The 19,059-nt window shown below is 46.7% G+C and overlaps 2 protein-coding genes across 4 annotated transcripts in view; one reads left to right on the plus strand and one right to left on the minus strand.

The window, feature by feature from the left end:
- The window catches only part of RPAP3 (RNA polymerase II associated protein 3), an 81,944-nt gene extending 79,825 nt beyond the window's left edge, over positions 1 to 2,119 (minus strand). Inside the window, exon 1 of one of the 2 annotated variants that reach the window (XM_040343915.1) lies at positions 2,011 to 2,119. The gene's annotated coding sequence lies outside the window, so the exon portion shown is untranslated. Of the gene's footprint in view, positions 1 to 2,006 lie in introns of both variants that reach the window. The other variant, XM_040343916.1, reaches the window with a different exon arrangement.
- Positions 2,120 to 2,288: 169 nt separating this feature from the next.
- LOC120931933 (mitochondrial inner membrane protease ATP23 homolog) lies at positions 2,289 to 16,662 on the plus strand. Of its 2 annotated transcripts, none has more exons than XM_040343917.1 (6): positions 2,289 to 2,515; positions 7,302 to 7,347; positions 9,088 to 9,169; positions 10,985 to 11,122; positions 12,769 to 12,852; positions 16,234 to 16,662. In XM_040343917.1, exons 1-6 carry the CDS (start codon positions 2,380 to 2,382, stop codon positions 16,435 to 16,437), a joined length of 690 nt encoding a protein of 229 aa, XP_040199851.1. In that variant the 5' UTR covers positions 2,289 to 2,379; the 3' UTR covers positions 16,438 to 16,662. The 2 variants fall into 2 exon arrangements, with proteins under 2 accessions (XP_040199851.1, XP_040199852.1); XM_040343918.1 differs by lacking the exon at positions 2,289 to 2,515 and adding an exon at positions 2,516 to 2,603.
- Positions 16,663 to 19,059: the final 2,397 nt, after the last annotated feature.

Below are 19,059 nucleotides of genomic sequence, written 5' to 3' on the forward strand. Positions count from 1 at the left end.
TTGCTGTGCTTTCCGTGTTTTATTTATTTTTTACGCCAATTGCATTTTTTTTGTACGGGCCTTTAGAGACAGCTTGCTTGGCTGTAAAGAATAGGAGGGTTTATTTCCGATTTAAGATGTTGCAGTCAGTGTGCAGATTATAGGAATTTGCTAGCAGATAAGATTTTTTTTTGTGTGCAAAAGGCCCATTTTACATGGAGCGGGTCCATCCAAGTGGAATCTGCCTGTTCAGGGATCTTTCCACTGAGCGGCTGCATGTCATTTTCCATCCGACTGTCATTCAATCTGCTCACCATACGTCTGTTTTCAGCGGATTTTGTTGGATTGGATGCCCGGCAGATGTTAGTCTGCTGGCTAAGGATGAGCTCTGGTGTGTTCGCAAAGTCCACATGCAGAGCCCCCCAGGAAGTCAGCACTGCACCAATCACAGGCAGTGAGACATTTCCCGATCTCTACAGCCGCGCATCGGGACAATGTGTCACTGCCTGTGATTAGCGCAGCACAGTGCTGACTTCCTGGCCGGCTCTGCATGTGGACTTTGCGAACACACCAGAGCTCATCCTTACTGCTGAACTCCGCCGCCCCATAGAGGAGAATGGGTGGTCTGATCCAGGGGGCTCTGAAAAACGGACAGGCGGGTTCGATTGGTCCACTGGTGTGAAAGGGGCCTAAGGCCTTAGTCACATGGACAACATATTGTTGTGGCTGGGATGACAGATGTATGTGGAAATCTGCGGAATTCAGCTTGTACAAAGCATAGACAGTAAGGATGAGCTCTGGCGTGTTCGCATAGAACACGTGCAAAGCCCGCCAGGAAGTGTGCACGGCGCTGCGCTAATTAACAGCCAGGGAGACATTTCACGATCCCTGCAGCCGAGCATCGGGACAATGTCTCCCTGGCTGTGATTAGCACAGCGCCGTGCTCACTTCCTGGCGGGCTCTGCACGTGTTCTATGCGAACACGCCAGAGCTCATCCTTAATAGACAGACGCCGCTGGTGTTCACATTTGTCCACACATACAGTGATTATCTGTGGATGCCCAGTCCCTGGACCCACACTAGGGTTGCCACCTGTCTGGGATTTACCCACACAGATGAGTCCAGGGACAGACATCAAGGTGGCAACCCTAACCCACACAGATGAGTCTAGTGTCAGGCATCAAGGTGGCAACCCTAACCCACACAGATGAGTCTAGTGTCAGGCATCAAGGTGGCAACCTTAACCCACACAGATGAGTCTAGGGTCAGACATCAAGGTGGCAACCCTAACCCACACAGAGGAGTCTAGGGTCAGACATCAAGTTGGCAACCCTAACCCACACAGATGAGTCTAGGGTCAGACATCAAGTTGGCAACCCTAACCCACACAGATGAGTCTAGGGTCAGACATCAAGGTGGCAACCCTAACCCACACAGAGGAGTCTAGGGTCAGACATCAAGTTGGCAACCCTAACCCACACAGATGAGTCTATCGTCAGAAATCAAGTTGGCAACCCTAACCCACACAGACGAGTCTAGGGTCAGACATCAAGGTGGCTCCCGTCATTGCCTTGTATTGCCCTCATACATCTTTCATCCCAGCCACAACAATACACTGTGCATGTAATCGCTTTACTTTTAGCTTTAATTTCACATAACATTGTGACTCAATGGGGTTTATTTACTAAAGAGTGCAAAATCAGGCTCACTTCTACAGAGAAACCAATCAGCTTCTAACCTCAGCTCAATAAAACCTGAAATCTGATTGGTTTCTATGCAGAAGTGAGCCTGATTTTGCACTCTCCAGCTTTAGTAAATAAGCCTCAATGAATATCATCCTCAATATAGCAGTGCAGAGGATGCTGGCTCCATGGATGGAGGATTGCACTGCTCTTCTCCCATGCAGGACACTAGTGATTACTTCAGTCAGGCAAGCTCTTGTCATTGTCTTAGGGATCCCCCATGTCCCTCCTGTCTGTGTGTTCCTATCACCCCGAACCCCCACACGAGCCATGCACTGATCTCACCTACCTGCAGCTCTCACTCCTCCGTCCTCACTTCCCATCCACCACTTCCCAGCGTGCCTTGCGCCACCACCGTCACCATGGAGATGCTTCACCCGATACCCGGAAGCTGGAGAAGTGAGCGGTCCCAAAACACAGACATCTCATTTGTTTGTTTTCTTGTACTGAAGAATTATCTGTTGGACAATACACCCGACGCATTAATAATCATTACCTTTGTCTTTTAGAGTTCCCTTTCTTCCCATATGAAAGATGGCTGCGAAGGACCCGATGACGTAATAGCACTCGCCGGGCCGCTTCTAGTGACGTGCCATCATGGCGGCCCCCTGGCCAGATGGGGACATGAGACAGCTGTAAAGGTGACAGAGGGGGCCCCATGGATGAAGCCAGGTCGGCAGATGTAGGACACGGGTACCCTGTGTTGTCAGAGAGGCCGAGCTGGGAGAACAAGGAGACACACCATCCAGCCATGTCCAGGTGTCACAGCATGCTCAATGTTACTATGGAGACAAGTATGGGCCACACTTCCAGCATGATATTCTATATATTCTTCCAGTCTATACCCACACGATCTATTCGTTTTAAATAGAGCAGAGAAGGGTAAGAGCCATCGGGTGTTTACTGCCCCCTGTTGGAGAGATTTCTCCTCACTTCCTGTCCTGATCACCAGACAGGAAATCAGTAGATCTGAAGCCAAATTGTTGCATGGAGTACAGAGAGATTAGGACATCTGGCAGGTTTTGTTGGGGTCTGTGTCTCAGTTAAAGAGGAACTGCAGTTTGCTCACAAAATTTGTAATAAAAACTATCTTTTCCATTCTGAAGCTTCCCTCCAACCACTTTGCATATTATTTTATATATACTGCAATTCTGTGCTTGCCAAATATGTATGACGTAATCCATTTTAACTGTGGGCAGCTGAAGCTGCTGTCTGTTCACTTCCTGGATTTTCATAGAGGCACACCTCCAGCTCTGCAGCTCTAATTTGCCCTCTTATGACTCCTACCCCCTCCTTTCCTGGCAAACTCTCACGAGTGTGAGCTGTGCATGATGTCCTAAGCCTTTTACCAGACAAGAAACAGGAAGTGGGCTGTATAAGGTTTTTACTGGCACAAAAAAAATGTTTTACTATCCAAAGTTAAAACAACAAGGGCAGAAGATTTAATAGATGGAATGACTGAAGTTCAGCTTTAAAGCAGTGGTTCCCCCTTAAAAACAAAATTTTTTTTATTCCACTGCCCCCCCACATTCCATCACGATTAAGGCTCTTAATATTTTTTTCCTGCTGTACATACCTTAGTACAGCATATTCACCCGTGCATCCGGGTTGCGAGTCCCGCGGGAGTGGGCGTTCCGCACAGGCTGTTGATTGACGTTTTCCCCAAAAACGAGCTCTCCCCCGTCGCGTAAGCCGCGTCACGGTTGGCGAAAGGAGCCGAACGGCGAGTCGGCGCTATACTGCGCATGCGCATCGCCGTTCGGCTCCTTTCGCCAATCGTGACGCGGCTTACGCGACGGGGGGAGAGCTCGTTTTTGGGCAAAACGTCAATCAACAGCCTGTGAGGAATGCCCACTCCCGCGGGACTCGCAACCCGGATGCACGGGTGAATATGCTGTACTAAGGTATGTACAGCAGGAAAAAAATATTAAGAGCCTTAATCGTGATGGAATGTGGGGGGCCAGTGGAATAAAAAAAAGTTGTTTTTAAGGGGGAACCACTGCTTTAAGGAGATTTACCCTCTGGGTTTGTCCTGGTGATCGTTATCACTGAAAGTGAAAGGAAATTTCACATTTTGAGATATCATCCAAAGGCAAATTAATTAAAACCTGTTTTTTTTGTGATAACCTCACTTTGGAGGGATTTTCTCTCACTTCCTGTTGTAGCTTATGGGGCAGGAGGGCTTCCTGTTGTAGCTCATGGGGCAGGAGGGCTTCCTGTTGTAGCTCATGGGGCAGGAGGGCTTCCTGTTGTAGCTTATGGGGCAGGAGGGCTTCCTGTTGTAGCTCATGGGGCAGGAGGGCTTCCTGTTGTAGCTCATGGGGCAGGAGGGCTTCCTGTTGTAGCTTATGGGGCAGGAGGGCTTCCTGTTGTAGCTCATGGGGCAGGAGGGCTCCCTGTTGTAGCTCATGGGGCAGGAGGGCTCCCTGTTGTAGCTCATGGGGCAGGAGGGCTTCCTGTTGTAGCTCATGGGGCAGGAGGGCTCCCTGTTGTAGCTCATGGGGCAGGAGGGCTCCCTGTTGTAGCTCATGGGGCAGGAGGGCTCCCTGTTGTAGCTCATGGGGCAGGAGGGCTCCCTGTTGTAGCTCATGGGGCAGGAGGGCTTCCTGTTGTAGCTCATGGGGCAGGAGGGCTCCCTGTTGTAGCTCATGGGGCAGGAGGGCTCCCTGTTGTAGCTCATGGGGCAGGAGGGCTCCCTGTTGTAGCTCATGGGGCAGGAGGGCTCCCTGTTGTAGCTCATGGGGCAGGAGGGCTCCCTGTTGTAGCTCATGGGGCAGGAAGTGGGGGCTCATTCACATGAGTGCACAGCAAAGCTTAAATAGGTGTGTTTATACAGCCTGGGGCGACAGGTATTTGCAAACCTCCACCTGTACAAGTCAATGACAGGCTGCAGCTGTATGCATGTCCCCACACAGCCAAACACCTGCATGTCTATGGAGATGGATGATCAGATTACAAACTGTATATTGGCCTTCTCATCTGTTCCTGTATGCATGCAATCCCCCAGATATGTGGGAACATACATACAGCTGCAGCCTGCCATTCATTATACAGATGGATGTTGGCAAATACCTGACAATCCAGGCTGCATAAACATGACTGTTTACTGAGGATGGGCTCGGGTGTGATCGCAGCTCCACATGCCTGAGCCCGCCAGGAAGCTCGCACCGCACAGCGCTAATCACAAACGGTGAGACATTTCCCAATCCGCGGCTGCACAGGTCAGGAAATGTCTCATTGGCTGTGATTAGCGATGTAAAGTGTAAGCTTCATGGCGGGCTCAGGAATGTGGAGCTGCAAACACGCCGAGCCCATCCTTAGGCTCCATTTACACCTCCGCGACAACGGCGTACGCGGCGTATTTTGCCGCGAGTGTGAAACTTTTTTTTTTTCAAATTCTTCCCATTGCTGTCAATGGGAGAACGCCAATGTCGCCTGAAAAAAAGGGTCCCGGACTTTTTTTTCAGGCGTACGGCGTCTATGAGATGTGAACCATCTCCATAGACAGCAATGGTAATTCCCCCCTCTAGCGGCACAAGCGTCCGGCGTCGGGCGTTTTGTCGCATAGATGTGAATGGAGCCTTACTGTTCACTTTGTTCTGCACCTGTGTGAATGAGGCCATTGGATAGAGTAAGTGAATCCACCCACAGGAATACTCTGGCTTCTTGCAACACTAAAATCCCATATGAATAAGCCCTTAAAGCAGGGGTGCCCAACCTTTTGAAGAGCTAGGGCCACTTAAGCGACCTGGTAAGCGGTCGCGGGCCACAATGAGCAGAGCAGATGGACGGGGTGTCCGTGTCAGCTCTGCATGTGCAGATCGGACACGGACACAGCCTACTATACTCCTTATTTTATTTTTTTGCAGATTGGTGGTAGGACACAAATCGGTTTACATCTGCCACTCCTTTGAGGTAAATGAGTGTCGAATTGGGTCGGACTGACTGTGTGAAAGGGGCCCAAGGCTGCTTTCACACTGATGCGCTGCGGTTTTTCCTGCACTGCGGGTCGAACGCAGTGTACCTTTTGGCTTTCCTGCACTTTGCAATAGACTTCTAATATATTTTGCAGGTTTGGTGCACTTTCAGAAAGCTCACCCAACTCACAGGTAATAACAGAAGTCTATGGCTCAGTGCAGGTAACCCGCAAGTACACTGCTCTGCATATGTGGATCAGTTTGAAAGCAGAACAGTAACCACTGCAAAAAAGATATGCCCATATATACACTGATATTAGTAATAAAATGGCCCTTAATAACAGTATTATATTCTATTCCATCCCAGAGCAGGAGGTCGCGGGCCACATCAGATGGCTCCATGGGCCACTGGTTGGGCACCCCTGCTAAAAATTGTATCTAAAACCAAATCTTTTTTTTTTTCTTCAGGTTTGGACAGAGTGGCATATGTTTAGAGTTGACAGACAACACAATTCATGGGTTATGCATGAATCCCTCCGCATTAGGGCTTTTTTAAGGCAAAAAAGATCTGGATGGGTGGTTATTCCTAGATTTGCATTTTTGTGAGCTGTGGTGAGGAGCTTGCTCGGTTAAGGTGTTTGGCACCCGGGCAACTTAATCTGGACTAATTTTACAATCTCTGGCGCTCAAGTCGCCAGAAACTTGTAACAAATTAGTGCGGCGACCTTTTCAAAGTTGCTGTAACTTTAAGTTGCATAGATTGGAACGGGTGGTATTGAAATCAATGGGCTGCGACTTGTCATGCGACTTTGTGTCTAGCGCGAACAGAGCCTAAAGCCCTTGTACACACGGTACGATTGTTGGCCAATCGAGTGTCTGATTTTTGTCAAAAGGGTGTGTGCCAGGATCTTGTCTTGCATACTAACCATACACAATTGTCGTGCCACAAACACAAACGTAGTGATGTACTACAAGGAATTTCAGCTCTTGAGCGCCACCCTTGGGGCCCCTTCTGCTAACTTTGTGTTTGGTGAGCATTGATTCCGAGCATGCGTGTTTGTACTTTTGACTTTTGTGTGACGCATTTGTGTACTGGCCAATACGAAAATCTGACGTGGAGCCGAAAACTTACCAGCCTGTCATCCAACATTTATTGGTCGAAAGTTGAACAACAATTGTCAAAAGGTGCGTACTAACGGTAAGATTTTAGGACCGTGATGGCGAACCTTGGCAACCCAGATGTTTTAGAACTACATTTCCCGTGATGCTCACCTACACTGTAGAGTGCAAGAGCATTATGGGAAATGTAGTTCCAAAACATCTGGGGTGCCAAGGTTCACCATCACTGATTTAGGACAACAGTCTGTCAAACAATCCCCTGCCATCAATCGCACCGTGTGTATGAGGCTTGAGTCATGTGGCTTGGTGCTCTTGTCCTTTCAATCTATACAAGCTAGTTCTCCTTGAACCTGTTGGGGCTCCACTAGGCAGTAGAGAGCTGCCACACTACAGCAATCATTTGATTGATCCGGAACCTCCATCAAGCTTGGAGTTGAAGTTTTGAAAGGAAAGACCCCTTTACATGTACCTATTACACAGTCCGTACTGGTAGAATGCTGCATATTATGTCATACATTTAGATATTATTTTTGTTGTTCCTTAGGTCCATATGCCAAGTTACTTTTAGATGCCATGAAACAATCAGGCTGGTAAGTCTCTTAAGTTAAATACACAAATGGATGTAAAACTGTCGTAGATCAATCAGACTTGATTTAATAACATCACCAAAAACTGTGATGAGCACTAATATATCACAAATCCTCATTTAATATAATGGCCATTTTATATTGCTTATAACAATAGCTAAGTGAGCTTTATTGCCACTTGCAGTATGATCAAATAATGCTTGAGAAAACAGTGTGGTTCATTCATATTCTAGTGTAATAAAGGGTTGCTACATTTAGTGTGTATCTGCAAAATTCATAACTTTACCATAGAAAATGTACTGAATGTGAATGAAGAGGTCAAATCCTGTATGAGAATAACGGACCTAGCACTTGCAAATTTGTTCATGGAAAAATGTCCTAAAACCCAAAGCTCTGCTAATAGCTACTTAAAGCGGAGCTCCACCCTAAAGTGGAACTCGCGCTGATTGGAACCCTCCCCCCCTCCGGTGTCACATTTGACACCTTTCAGGGGGAGGGGGGTGCAGATACCTGTCTAAAGACAGGTATTTGCACCCACTTCCGGCCCAGCATTCATGGGCAAAAGACGGGCATTGCATCACATCCCGTCACCCCCCCGTTGTGTGCTGGGAACACTCGGCTCCCAGCACACAGCGGGAACCCATCGGCAGGGGCGCAGCGCGACTAGCGCATGCGCCGTAGGGAACCAGGCAGTGAAGCCAGAGCGCTTCACTGCCTGGTTCCCTCACAGTGGATGGCGGGGGGGCAGCAGAGTGACGAGCGATCGCTCGTCCTCTGCGGACGGCGCTGGACTCCAGGACAGGTAAGTGTCCTAATATTAAAAGTCAGCAGCTGCAGTATTTGTAGCTGCTGGCTTTTAATATTTTTTTTTGGCCGCACATCCGCTTTAAATAGAGCCTAGGATATGGGCTACCCTTACGCAGGCTACCCCCCCAGTCTAATATGAATTCTGCTGCTAGACTAATACACCTCACTAAACAATCCGTGACTGCTGCTCCTCTCTGTCAATCCCTTCACTGGCTTCCCCTACCCCACTGTATAAAATTCAAAATAATAACCACAACATACAAGGCCATTCACAACATCACCCCCAGCTACATCACCAACCTCATCTGTAGATATCGTGCCCTCTGCTCCTCCCAGGACCTCCTGCTCTCTAGCTCCCTTGTTACCTCCTCCCATGCTCGCCTTCAGGACTTCTCCAGAGCCTCTCCCATCCTCTGGAACTCCCTGCCTCGGTATGTCCGGTCAGCCCCTAACCTGTCCACCTTTAGGAGATCCCTGAAAACTCACTTATTCAGGGAAGCCTATCCCACACCCACCTAACAACTGTCCCCGAGCCACCCCCATCAAATCATTCTCTACAGCACGGGTCTCAAACTGGCGGCCTTCCAGCTGTTGCGGAACTACAATTCCCATAAGGCATTGCAAGGCTGACAGTTACAAGCATGACTCCCACAGGCAGAGGCATGATGGGACTTGTAGTTTCACAACAGCTGGAGGGCCACCAGTTTGAGACCCCTGCTCTACAGCGATTACATTTTGTACCGTCACCTTCTCCCTTTTAGAATGTAAGCTCTACAAGCGGGGCCCTCCTGTCCCTTCTGTATTGTAATTGTGCTGTCCCCCCTCTACATTGTAAAGCGATGCGTAAACTGTTTGTGCTATATAAATCGTGTATAATAATAATAATCCACGAGATTACAGAAAAGGTCTTGTAACTAATTGTGTTACACTTTTCAGTGCAGTTTCCAAGGACAGACATTTTGCTTGTGAAGACTGCCAAGAATCAGTAAGTGGAGGTTTTGATGCAGATACTTCTGAAGTAAGTCAACATATTAAACCCTAATTTCCTTTGTAAATAACAATAAAGTAATGCTGTAACCAGGAAATGTGAGAAAATTGTTGCACCGCACCTGGTGCAGGCATTTTCATTTCTTGTAAACGCCTTTTTATCCAATGAAAAGTGTTGTACAGCCATTGTGACGTTGGTCATGAATTTTCTTCTAACTTCCTTCTGCAGGCACTGTCTTGGGACACGCGGCTACAAACTTGTTGCATGGCTGAAGTCCTGTATATCATAATCCATTGATTTTTTAGAGAGTACCTGAACCATGTAAGCTGTGTACAAAAAAAAAGGCAAACAGAAGTCAATAGTGTTGGCTGTTTTTCTCCCCATTACTGACTCAAACTTCCTTGGTAGAGGAGTCAGGATTTTTTCTTGTCAGGACAGCTCTGACCTGGTCACTGGTGGGGGATTATTCAAGATACAGCTAGAGAGGTGGCTAAAGTAGGCATATATGTGTTTTTTTATTTTTTTACTTGACATACACTTTACGCTTGCCCATTTATATAGAATTGATTTCCAGTGCACCACAATGCACAAAAAAAATTGACATTCACCATTTTGTTCCCATGTGTTGTAGTACATTGAATTGAAAATGCTTTAAAGTGCCAATTCAAGTAAATAGGGTGCTGCTGATTCAGGAAGCTACAGATATGAAGCCAGCCTTAAAGGGGTTGCAATGCTTCATGTCTTTTCACCTTAATGCATCTTATGCATTAAGGTGAAAAAACAGCTTGCACTCTCTGCCCAGGCCCCCATTTTACTTACCTGAGCCCCGAATCTCCGTGGGCACGATGCTTTCCCCCAGCTCTTGTGGACTCTTCTTTGGATGATTGATAGCAGCGCAGCCATTGGCTCCTGCTGCTGTCAATCAAATCAATGATGGGGCACAGGGCCGAGTGATACTGCCAGCGGCTATGACTGCCGACTGTATTACAGGGGAGCGTGCCCGCAAGCTAACCCCCTTGGGAGAGCGCTTCCCAGAGGGGGGGTTAGCTCTTGCCGGGAGGAGAGAGACAGCCGCCGAGGGACCCCAGAAGACGAGGATCTGAGCCACTCTGTGCAAAACGAACTGCACGGTGGAGGCAAGTATGGTATGTTTGTTATTTAAAAAAAAAAAAAAAATTAAACCTTTACAACCCCTTTAAAGCGTAATTAATCCTCCCCCCCCCCCCCCATTGCCTTTACATACAAGGAAGCTGCCACCTTGGCCTCTGTTTGATCTACAGTTGTCAATGTGCTGCACTTGTGATCAGTTATGGCCCCAACTATTTGGTGGTAGTTTGAAAGTTCAGATGAGAGCTGACATAAGCACACTAGTAACTTTTATAATTCATGGTATTCCTTGAATGTAGCTGTTTTGGGAAAACGGATAAATCAGTGTGTTTAATTCCCTGTATTAGACCAATATGCAATATTTCCAAACGAGAGTAAGGATTAGTTGCTGAACACTGCTTTATTATGTGCCTTCATTGTATTAAAGCGGAACTAAACCCTCCTATCATTTTCAGCCAAGGAAGTTACTATCTTGGCCTCTGTTTGATTGTTAACTGTTATGGTGCTCCACATGTGACCAGTTATGACACCAGCCGTTTGTTTAAATGTACAACCCATGTGACAGTTACATTCCTGCCATGCCAGGAATGTTGCTGCACATGACGGGAATGTAATTGTTTTATGGAAACTCCTAAATCCATGGTTTTTGTTCCGCTTTAAACCTTTGCTTAAACACTTTTACTGAAAATCATTACATACCCAAAAACATGTAATTAACCTTTATCTCTACCCATACAGATCGTGTTGTGTCAGAATAACATACAAAGCCAAGCCCATATGAACAGAGTGGTTACACATGAGTTGATTCACGCTTTTGATCACTGTCGTGCCCATGTTGACTGGTTTAACAATGTGCGGCACTTAGCCTGCTCCGAGGTATGCATTCTTCCATCACTGAACGTTTAAAGGAAATCTTCTGATAACAAGGAAATTGTGGTGTTATAATTTCATTGTATGCAATGCACGAAAAAAAAATGACATCTCTGGTCTGAGCCACTGTACTAACCATGTGAGGTTAGTTCAGCGATCTCTCCCGCCAAGCTTTTGTGTTCTGACAGGGGGACGGCTGCCACCAGAACACTCCAATCAGCGCTCTCCGCTATTGGCTGAGAGCACTGATTGGGAGCCAGTCGGCTGCTGATTTTTTTTCGGCATTCTCGTCCGGCGGGCCAAATGTTGGTGTGTGTGTGTGTGTGTGTTTTTTTTACCAGCTGTTGTTTCCCGACATTTGGCCCGTGTGTATGGGGCTTTTGTCTGTATTTTAAGAAGGTCACAGTGGTCTATATAAGAACATGTATAGGGTAAATCCAACCAAAACTGACATTGGCATTATATGTCAATGCCAGTGGATGATTTTAATCCCAGCCTAAAACTCTAGGATGCCAAAGAAGTTGTGTGATGTTGTTTGGCACCCTCCACAGCAGAGATACCACATGTACTAGTAGCTTAAAGTCAGCTGTTTGACACTGTAGCAACTGCAAGGCCGCGTACACACGGTCGGTCCATCCAATGAGAACGGACTGAGAGACCGTTCTCATCGGTTAACCGATGAAGCTGACTGATGGTATGATGTGCCTACACACCATCAGTTAAAAAAACGATCGAGTCCAACGCGGTGACATAAAACATAACGATGTGCTGAGAAAAATGAAGTTCAATACTTCCAAGCATGCGTCGACTTGATTCTAAGCATGCGCGGGTTTTTAACCGATGCTTTTGCATACTAACCATCGGTTTTGACCGATTGGTTAGGCGTCTATCAGTTCAATTTTAAAGCAAGTTCTACATTTTTTGACCGAAGGATAACTGACCGATGGGGCCCACACACGGTCGGTTTAGACCGATGAAACGGAACTTCAGTCCGTTTTCATCGGTTTTGTCCGATCGCGTGTACAGGGCCTTACTCCTTTAGAGGACTCTCGGCTCCAAGAGTCATCAGAAGATGTATCACTTTGACAATTAAGGCAGAAAATAAAAATCTTTGACAATTAAGCCAGCATAATTGTATTCATTTGAGACTCCATATTGGATTAGTAAAATTGTAGCTAGTTGCTTATAAATATTGTAAGCTGCTCTCGCCAGTGATCCTCATAGAAAGTACACGAGTTAAGTAAATAAAAATAATGCAATAGGGCTGCACATTTCTCATGCCAATTCTACAACACTGATAATTTTAAGTTCTAGGGGAAAAAACGGCCACATGGCTCCTCCCCCTCCCAATTCTTCTTCTACCCCCACCCCCCCCCCCTTTTTCCTTCCCTTTCTCCTCCCCTGTCTAGATGCAAGACAAAAGGGCTCAAATTTAAAAAGCTCAAGCAGGAAAAATCATTGCAGATGCTCATAGAAATCAGATCTATTGCTTTTTGTAATCCTGGCTGCTACTGGCTTGTGCTTCAGTTTTATTTCCGTTTGCTGTGCTTCAGGTTTTTGTAAATGAGCCCAAATTGCTTTTGCACTACATCTTCTGAGAGGATTTCACATAACCCATAATAGCAAATATTTGTCGTCTTCTGTTTATATAGATCAGAGCTGCTAACCTTAGTGGAGACTGTTCCATAAGCAATGAGATTAGCCGATTCAATTTTGGATTTAAACAGCATCATCAGGTATGTGAAGAATATAATTGGCTATATTTTATGCCCACCCATACTACCCATAGTGGCCTAATAAAATGGTTTGGAATGTAATCGTGACAAAGCAATATTAAATAAGATGATAAAAGCTGCAGGCAGTTTAGAAGCGGGGTTCAGCACTCTGCCATATGGTTATTGCAGCTAAAGCAGGGATTCCTTTATACTGGAGAGATCCTAGGCTGCCATCAGTTTCAGATTGGATGAATAGAGTTGGCGACATAGAAGCCATGGAAGACTTATAGGTCGATTCAGGTAGAGTTAGGCCGACTTATCAGTAGATAATCGGGAGTTACGTAGTTTACGTCCACGTCGAAATCAATAGGCCCGTACGGCGTACTTAGCCGCAATGCGCACTGGGAAATGTAGGCGCCCGGCGCATGCGCAGTAGCCAAAAAGCTTCAAAAACGTGAGGTCAAGCCTCATTACCATTAAACACGCCCCCTCCAACCCATTTGAATTAGGCGCCCTTACGCCCGCCGTGTTTACATTACGCCGCCCTAAGTAAGGAGGTAAGTTCTTTGAGAATCATGTACTTGCCTCTCTTACTTAAGGCGGCGTAGTGTAAACACGCTAGGCCGCCGCAAATTAGCGCACCCCTACCTGAATCTACCTATTAGTCCTTTCAGCCAAGGGTAAGAAAAATCAATATGAAAAAGCATGGAAAAGTTGGAACCTATTCAAGAATTCAGAGAAGGGGAAGAGACTGATGGCCGGAAGGAATCAATGAGGAGTAAGAGAGGTGTAGGGAAGCATAACGTGAAGGATAAACCTTGGCCTTTTTTTTTTGTTCGGCCCGCGTAGTGGGAAGTTGGGACAGGGTGGGTTCTACACCTGTCTCTCAGAGAGAGAGAGAGAGAAAGAGAGCGGGGATTAGGGGACTAGGGGAGGGTTAGAGTGGAAGATGTATTAAAGTGGGTAATGAAGGGCGAATGTATATCTAGAGAAGATGAATCCTTTTTTTTTTTTTTTTTTTTTTTTTGTATCTTTGTTGTATTTGCACTGTCCTTACTCTTATGTTTAATATGGAAAGAAAAATAAATAAATATATAATTGCAAAAAAAAGAAGCAGGGTTCCAAAATAAAAAACAATATAGTCACAATTCAATATTGACACTTTGAAAAGTAGTAGTAAAAGTAATACATATTTGTATTGGTACTAGTAATCACTTTTAATAGGGATTGCCAGTCTGATCCATCAGAATACCATGACTAAATTGGAGATCCTGGTTACCATCATGCTCTATGTGTATCTGGAATTACCTACCGTGTTTCCCCGAAAATAAGACCTACCCCGAAAATAAGACCTAGTTCAAAATGCTTGTAAAATCCTATAATCCACTCTATTTCTGGAGTATATAATGTACAATGTGTGTGTTTTTGTAATATAATTTTGCCAAATACCTTCGGTACGGCTCCCCCTCTGCAGTGCTCGGAGTGGGGAAAAGAGCTCCGGCACGTCACGGAAGTACAGAGCGGCGCTATAATGAAGGTATTTGGCACGTTTATATTACAGAAACACACACATTGTACATTATATAATACTGTAAAAGAATAGATCATATGATTTTACAAGCATTTTAACTTGACTCACACTGGGGATTCCTGACAGGCAGGGAGGGAGAGGGGGAGAGAAGACATCACATTATATGGTAAGACCTACCCTGAAAATAAGCCCTACTGTGTCTTTTGTTGCCAAAATTAATATAAGACCCGGGCTTATTTTCGGGGAAACGCGGGTACTGGGATCTATGCCACATATTTTCTAATGCACTACAGAAATTGCACCCTTGTAACCTTTTTCTGGACTGTTCTTTGGAGAATGCTGGTGGAAATGAAAACTCCAAGCCTACCAATAAGAGAAATTTACATTATTGATTATGTTAACTATATAACAGATATGTTGAATAAAGACTGAACTCTAGGCAGATATACAAATTTAAAGCGAAGTTCCAGTCATATTTTTGTTTGTTAAAAGTCAGCAGCTACAAAAAGTGTAGCTGCTGACTCTTACTAAACAGCCACTCACCTGTCCCACGGTCCACCCACCCACGCTATGTTCTCCCTCAATCTACTACGGACACCTGGCTGTGACAGCTATACAGCCAGGTGCCCACTCCACGTGGACGAGCGCCGCCGCAATGTGTGATTGGGCCCAAAGTCTGATATGACCTGAAATGTGTCCCAGAAGATTTCGGGAGGGAGAGCCTAAGGTGACCAGAATAAAAGGGGGAGCAGGTACTTGTCAAAATCTGGTACCTGGTACTTTGGCTCCTCCTCTTCTTCTTCTTAGGGACTACCATAGCCAGCCACTGGCTATGGGGAGAGCGTAGTCTGTGCACTCCCGACCTGTGTGTCTATGGAGCCACGCTCCATAGACTTTCACAACTGGACTTAGGCCCGCCCCCCCACTTCCTCTTCACTCCATTTGATTGACAGCAGCAAGAGCCAATGACTCCTGCTGCTGCTCGAGTGCCGTGTGAAGAGGGAACGAAGGGAGAATAGATAAAGCCGTACACATCGCTGATTTCTTCTCCCCTCTCGTCCCCTTCACACAGAGGAAGGGGGGGGGGGGGGCGGCACAGAGAAACTGAAAACATTCTTTCTTCCTGTCCCACTTCCTCCTTCCGCCGAGGGGCTGGTAAGGCGAATAGCTTAATCGCCTTATTGCAGCCCCTCCCTGTAGGCAAGCGCCTGTCCAATCAGACGGCGCTCGCACATGCGCAGTGCCGCTCGCGCATGCGCAGTGGGTGCCCGGCCGTAAAGCCGAAAGCTTTCACTGCCGGGTGCCCACACTAGCGTCACTGGAACCGTGGAGCAGGTAAGTGTCTGTTTATTAAAAGCCAGCAGCTACACTTTTTGTAGCTGCTGACTTTTAATAAACGTAAAAAAAGGCTGGAACACCCCTTTAATGCAAACAATGCATTCAGGTAAAAAAAAAATTGGTTTAGTAACACCTTCTGTGCCACAAGATTCCCTACTCCCCTCTATATTTACCTGAATGTGCTGTGCCTGAGAACAGCAGCTCTCTCCCTCCTCAGCAGCAGGAGCCATTGTCTTCTGCTGCTGTCAGTCAAGTCCTGTGGTGAGGGAGCGGGCCTGAACCACGCTGTGTGTGTGTGTCTATGTACACAGGTAGCATGGCTCAGGACCAAGTCCACACCAGTTCCCCCATAAGAAGTGGTTTCCTAATGAGGGCACTCGCTGAGGAGGTGGAGCCAGGAACGCCAGTGGAGGATCAAAAAAAAAAATCTCAATTGGGGCTGGATTTTCCAAATCACCATATTGTTATATGTATAGCTAGCATAAGATATTGCCAGGACTAATCTTAAACCCTCTTTATTTTTTTTTAAACAGGCTTGTGTCAGGGATCGAGCTCTTCGTTCTATACAGGCTGTAAGAGACATCAGCCGAGAGGCAGCAGAGAGGGCTGTGGATGAAGTGTTCACTTCGTGTTTTAAGGACCATGAACCATTTGGCCGAATCCCCCATTGTAAAAATGATGCCAATATGGCATACAGAGATTTTAAAAACCGGAGCAGATATGCTTCAGACATCTAAAGAAAAATCGGCTCAATAATATCATTTTCAATTTGCTTGTTTTATAATATATTCTCTTCTTAATTTTGGGATTATTTTTATATAAAAGCACCCTCCAGTGTGAGACTCTCTCTTTTCCTGTGAGTGTATATACTGATACATTTTTTTTTTTCTTTTGTATATTTAAAAATATTTTGTTCCATAATTTGATTTTAATGTGCAATAAATTGCTTTAAAAAATTTATATATATATTTATATTTTTCTTGTGCCTGTACATGTTTTCTGTAATGTTTTTGTCGAGTACCTGAGGGAGCCAAAGAGGTGAGGGGACAGACTGGACACCTTCACTGCCATTGTGCTGATTGCTGGGTGTCCAGTGTATCCCTATACGTTTAATCATTTGCCCACCGCCCCATGTACTGGAATCTCATACAGGCGCCACCGGCGGCCAACTGTGTTATATCATTGTTTTTTTCTACAAGTCCCAGCGCACTATACTTTCCTGTCTGTAGGACCACAAGTCTCAGCGCACTATACTTTCCTGTCTGTAGGACCACAAGTCCCAGCGCACTATACTTTTCTGCCTGTAGGACCACAAGTCCCAGCGCACTATACTTTCCTGTCTCTGTAGGACCACAAGTCCCAGCGCACTATATGTTCCTGTCTCTGTAGGACCACAAGTCCCAGCGCACTATATGTTCCTGTCTCTGTAGGACCACAAGTCCCAGCGCACTATACGTTCCTGTCTCTGTAGGACCACAAGTCCCAGCGCACTATACGTTCCTGTCTCTGTAGGACTACAAGTCCCAGCGCACTGTACTTTCCTGTTTCTGTGGGACCACAAGTCCCAGCGCACTATACTTTCCTGTCTCTGTAGGACCACAAGTCCCAGCGCACTATACGTTCCTGTCTCTGTAGGACTACAAGTCCCAGCGCACTGTACTTTCCTGTTTCTGTGGGACCACAAGTCCCAGCGCACTATACTTTCCTGTCTCTGTAGGACCACAAGTCCCAGCGCACTATACGTTCCTGTCTGTAGGACCACAAGTCCCAGCGCACTATACGTTCCTGTCTGTAGGACTACAAGTCCCAGCGCACTATACGTTCCTGTCTGTAGGACCACAAGTCCTAGCGCACTATACTTTCCTGTCTCTGTAGGACCACAAGTCCCAGCGCACTATACGTTCCTGTCTCTGTAGGACCACAAGTCCCAGTGCACTTTACGTTCCTGTCTCTGTAGGACCACAAGTCCCAGCGCACTATACTTTCCTGTCTCTGTAGGACCACAAGTCCCAGCGCACTATACGTTCCTGTCTGTAGGACTACAAGTCCCAGCGCACTATACGTTCCTGTCTGTAGGACCACAAGTCCCAGTGCACTTTACGTTCCTGTCTCTGTAGGACCACAAGTCCCAGCGCACTATACTTTCCTGTCTCTGTAGGACCACAAGTCCCAGCGCACTATACGTTCCTGTCTGTAGGACTACAAGTCCCAGCGCACTATACGTTCCTGTCTGTAGGACCACAAGTCCCAGCGCACTATACTTTCCTGTCTCTGTAGGACCACAAGTCCCAGCGCACTATACGTTCCTGTCTGTAGGACTACAAGTCCCAGCGCACTATACGTTCCTGTCTGTAGGACTACAAGTCCCAGCGCACTATACGTTCCTGTCTGTAGGACCACAAGTCCTAGCGCACTATACTTTCCTGTCTCTGTAGGACCACAAGTCCCAGCGCACTATACGTTCCTGTCTCTGTAGGACCACAAGTCCCAGTGCACTTTACGTTCCTGTCTCTGTAGGACCACAAGTTCCAGCGCACTATACTTTCCTGTCTCTGTAGGACCACAAGTCCCAGCGCACTATACGTTCCTGTCTCCGTAGGACCACAAGTCCCAGCGCACTATACACTTTTCTGCCTGTAGGACCACAAGTCCCAGCGCACTATACTTTCCTGTCTGTAGGACCACAAGTCCCAGCGCACTATACTTTCCTGTCTGTAGGACCACAAGTCCCAGCGCACTATACGTTCCTGTCTGTAGGACCACAAGTCCCAGCGCACTATACTTTCCTGTCTCTGTAGGACCACAAGTCCCAGCACACTATACTTTCCTGCCTGTAGGACTACAAGTCCCAGCGCACTATACTTTCCTGTCTGTAGGACCACAAGTCCCAGCACACTATATGTTCCTGTCTCTGTAGGACCACAAGTCCCAGCGCACTATACTTTCCTGTCTCTGTAGGACCACAAGTCCCAGCGCACTATACGTTCCTGTCTCTGTAGGACCACAAGTCCCAGTGCACTTTACGTTCCTGTCTCTGTAGGACCACAAGTCCCAGCGCACTATACTTTCCTGTCTCTGTAGGACTACAAGTTCCAGCGCACTATACTTTCCTGTCTCTGTAGGACCACAAGTCCCAGCGCACTATACGCTCCTGTCTGTAGGACCACAAGTCCCAGCGCACTATACGTTCCTGTCTCCGTAGGACCACAAGTCCCAGCGCACTATATGTTCCTGTCTCTGTAGGACTACAAGTCCCAGCACACTATACGCTCCTGTCTCTGTAGGACTACAAGTCCCAGCACATAGTTACTCCTCCCCCCAACTTGTCGGCTTCCAGTTTAGGACTGCAGTCAGTGCAG

Source organism: Rana temporaria, chromosome 3 (assembly GCF_905171775.1).
Source record: "Rana temporaria chromosome 3, aRanTem1.1, whole genome shotgun sequence".
Classification (NCBI taxonomy): domain Eukaryota; kingdom Metazoa; phylum Chordata; class Amphibia; order Anura; family Ranidae; genus Rana; species Rana temporaria.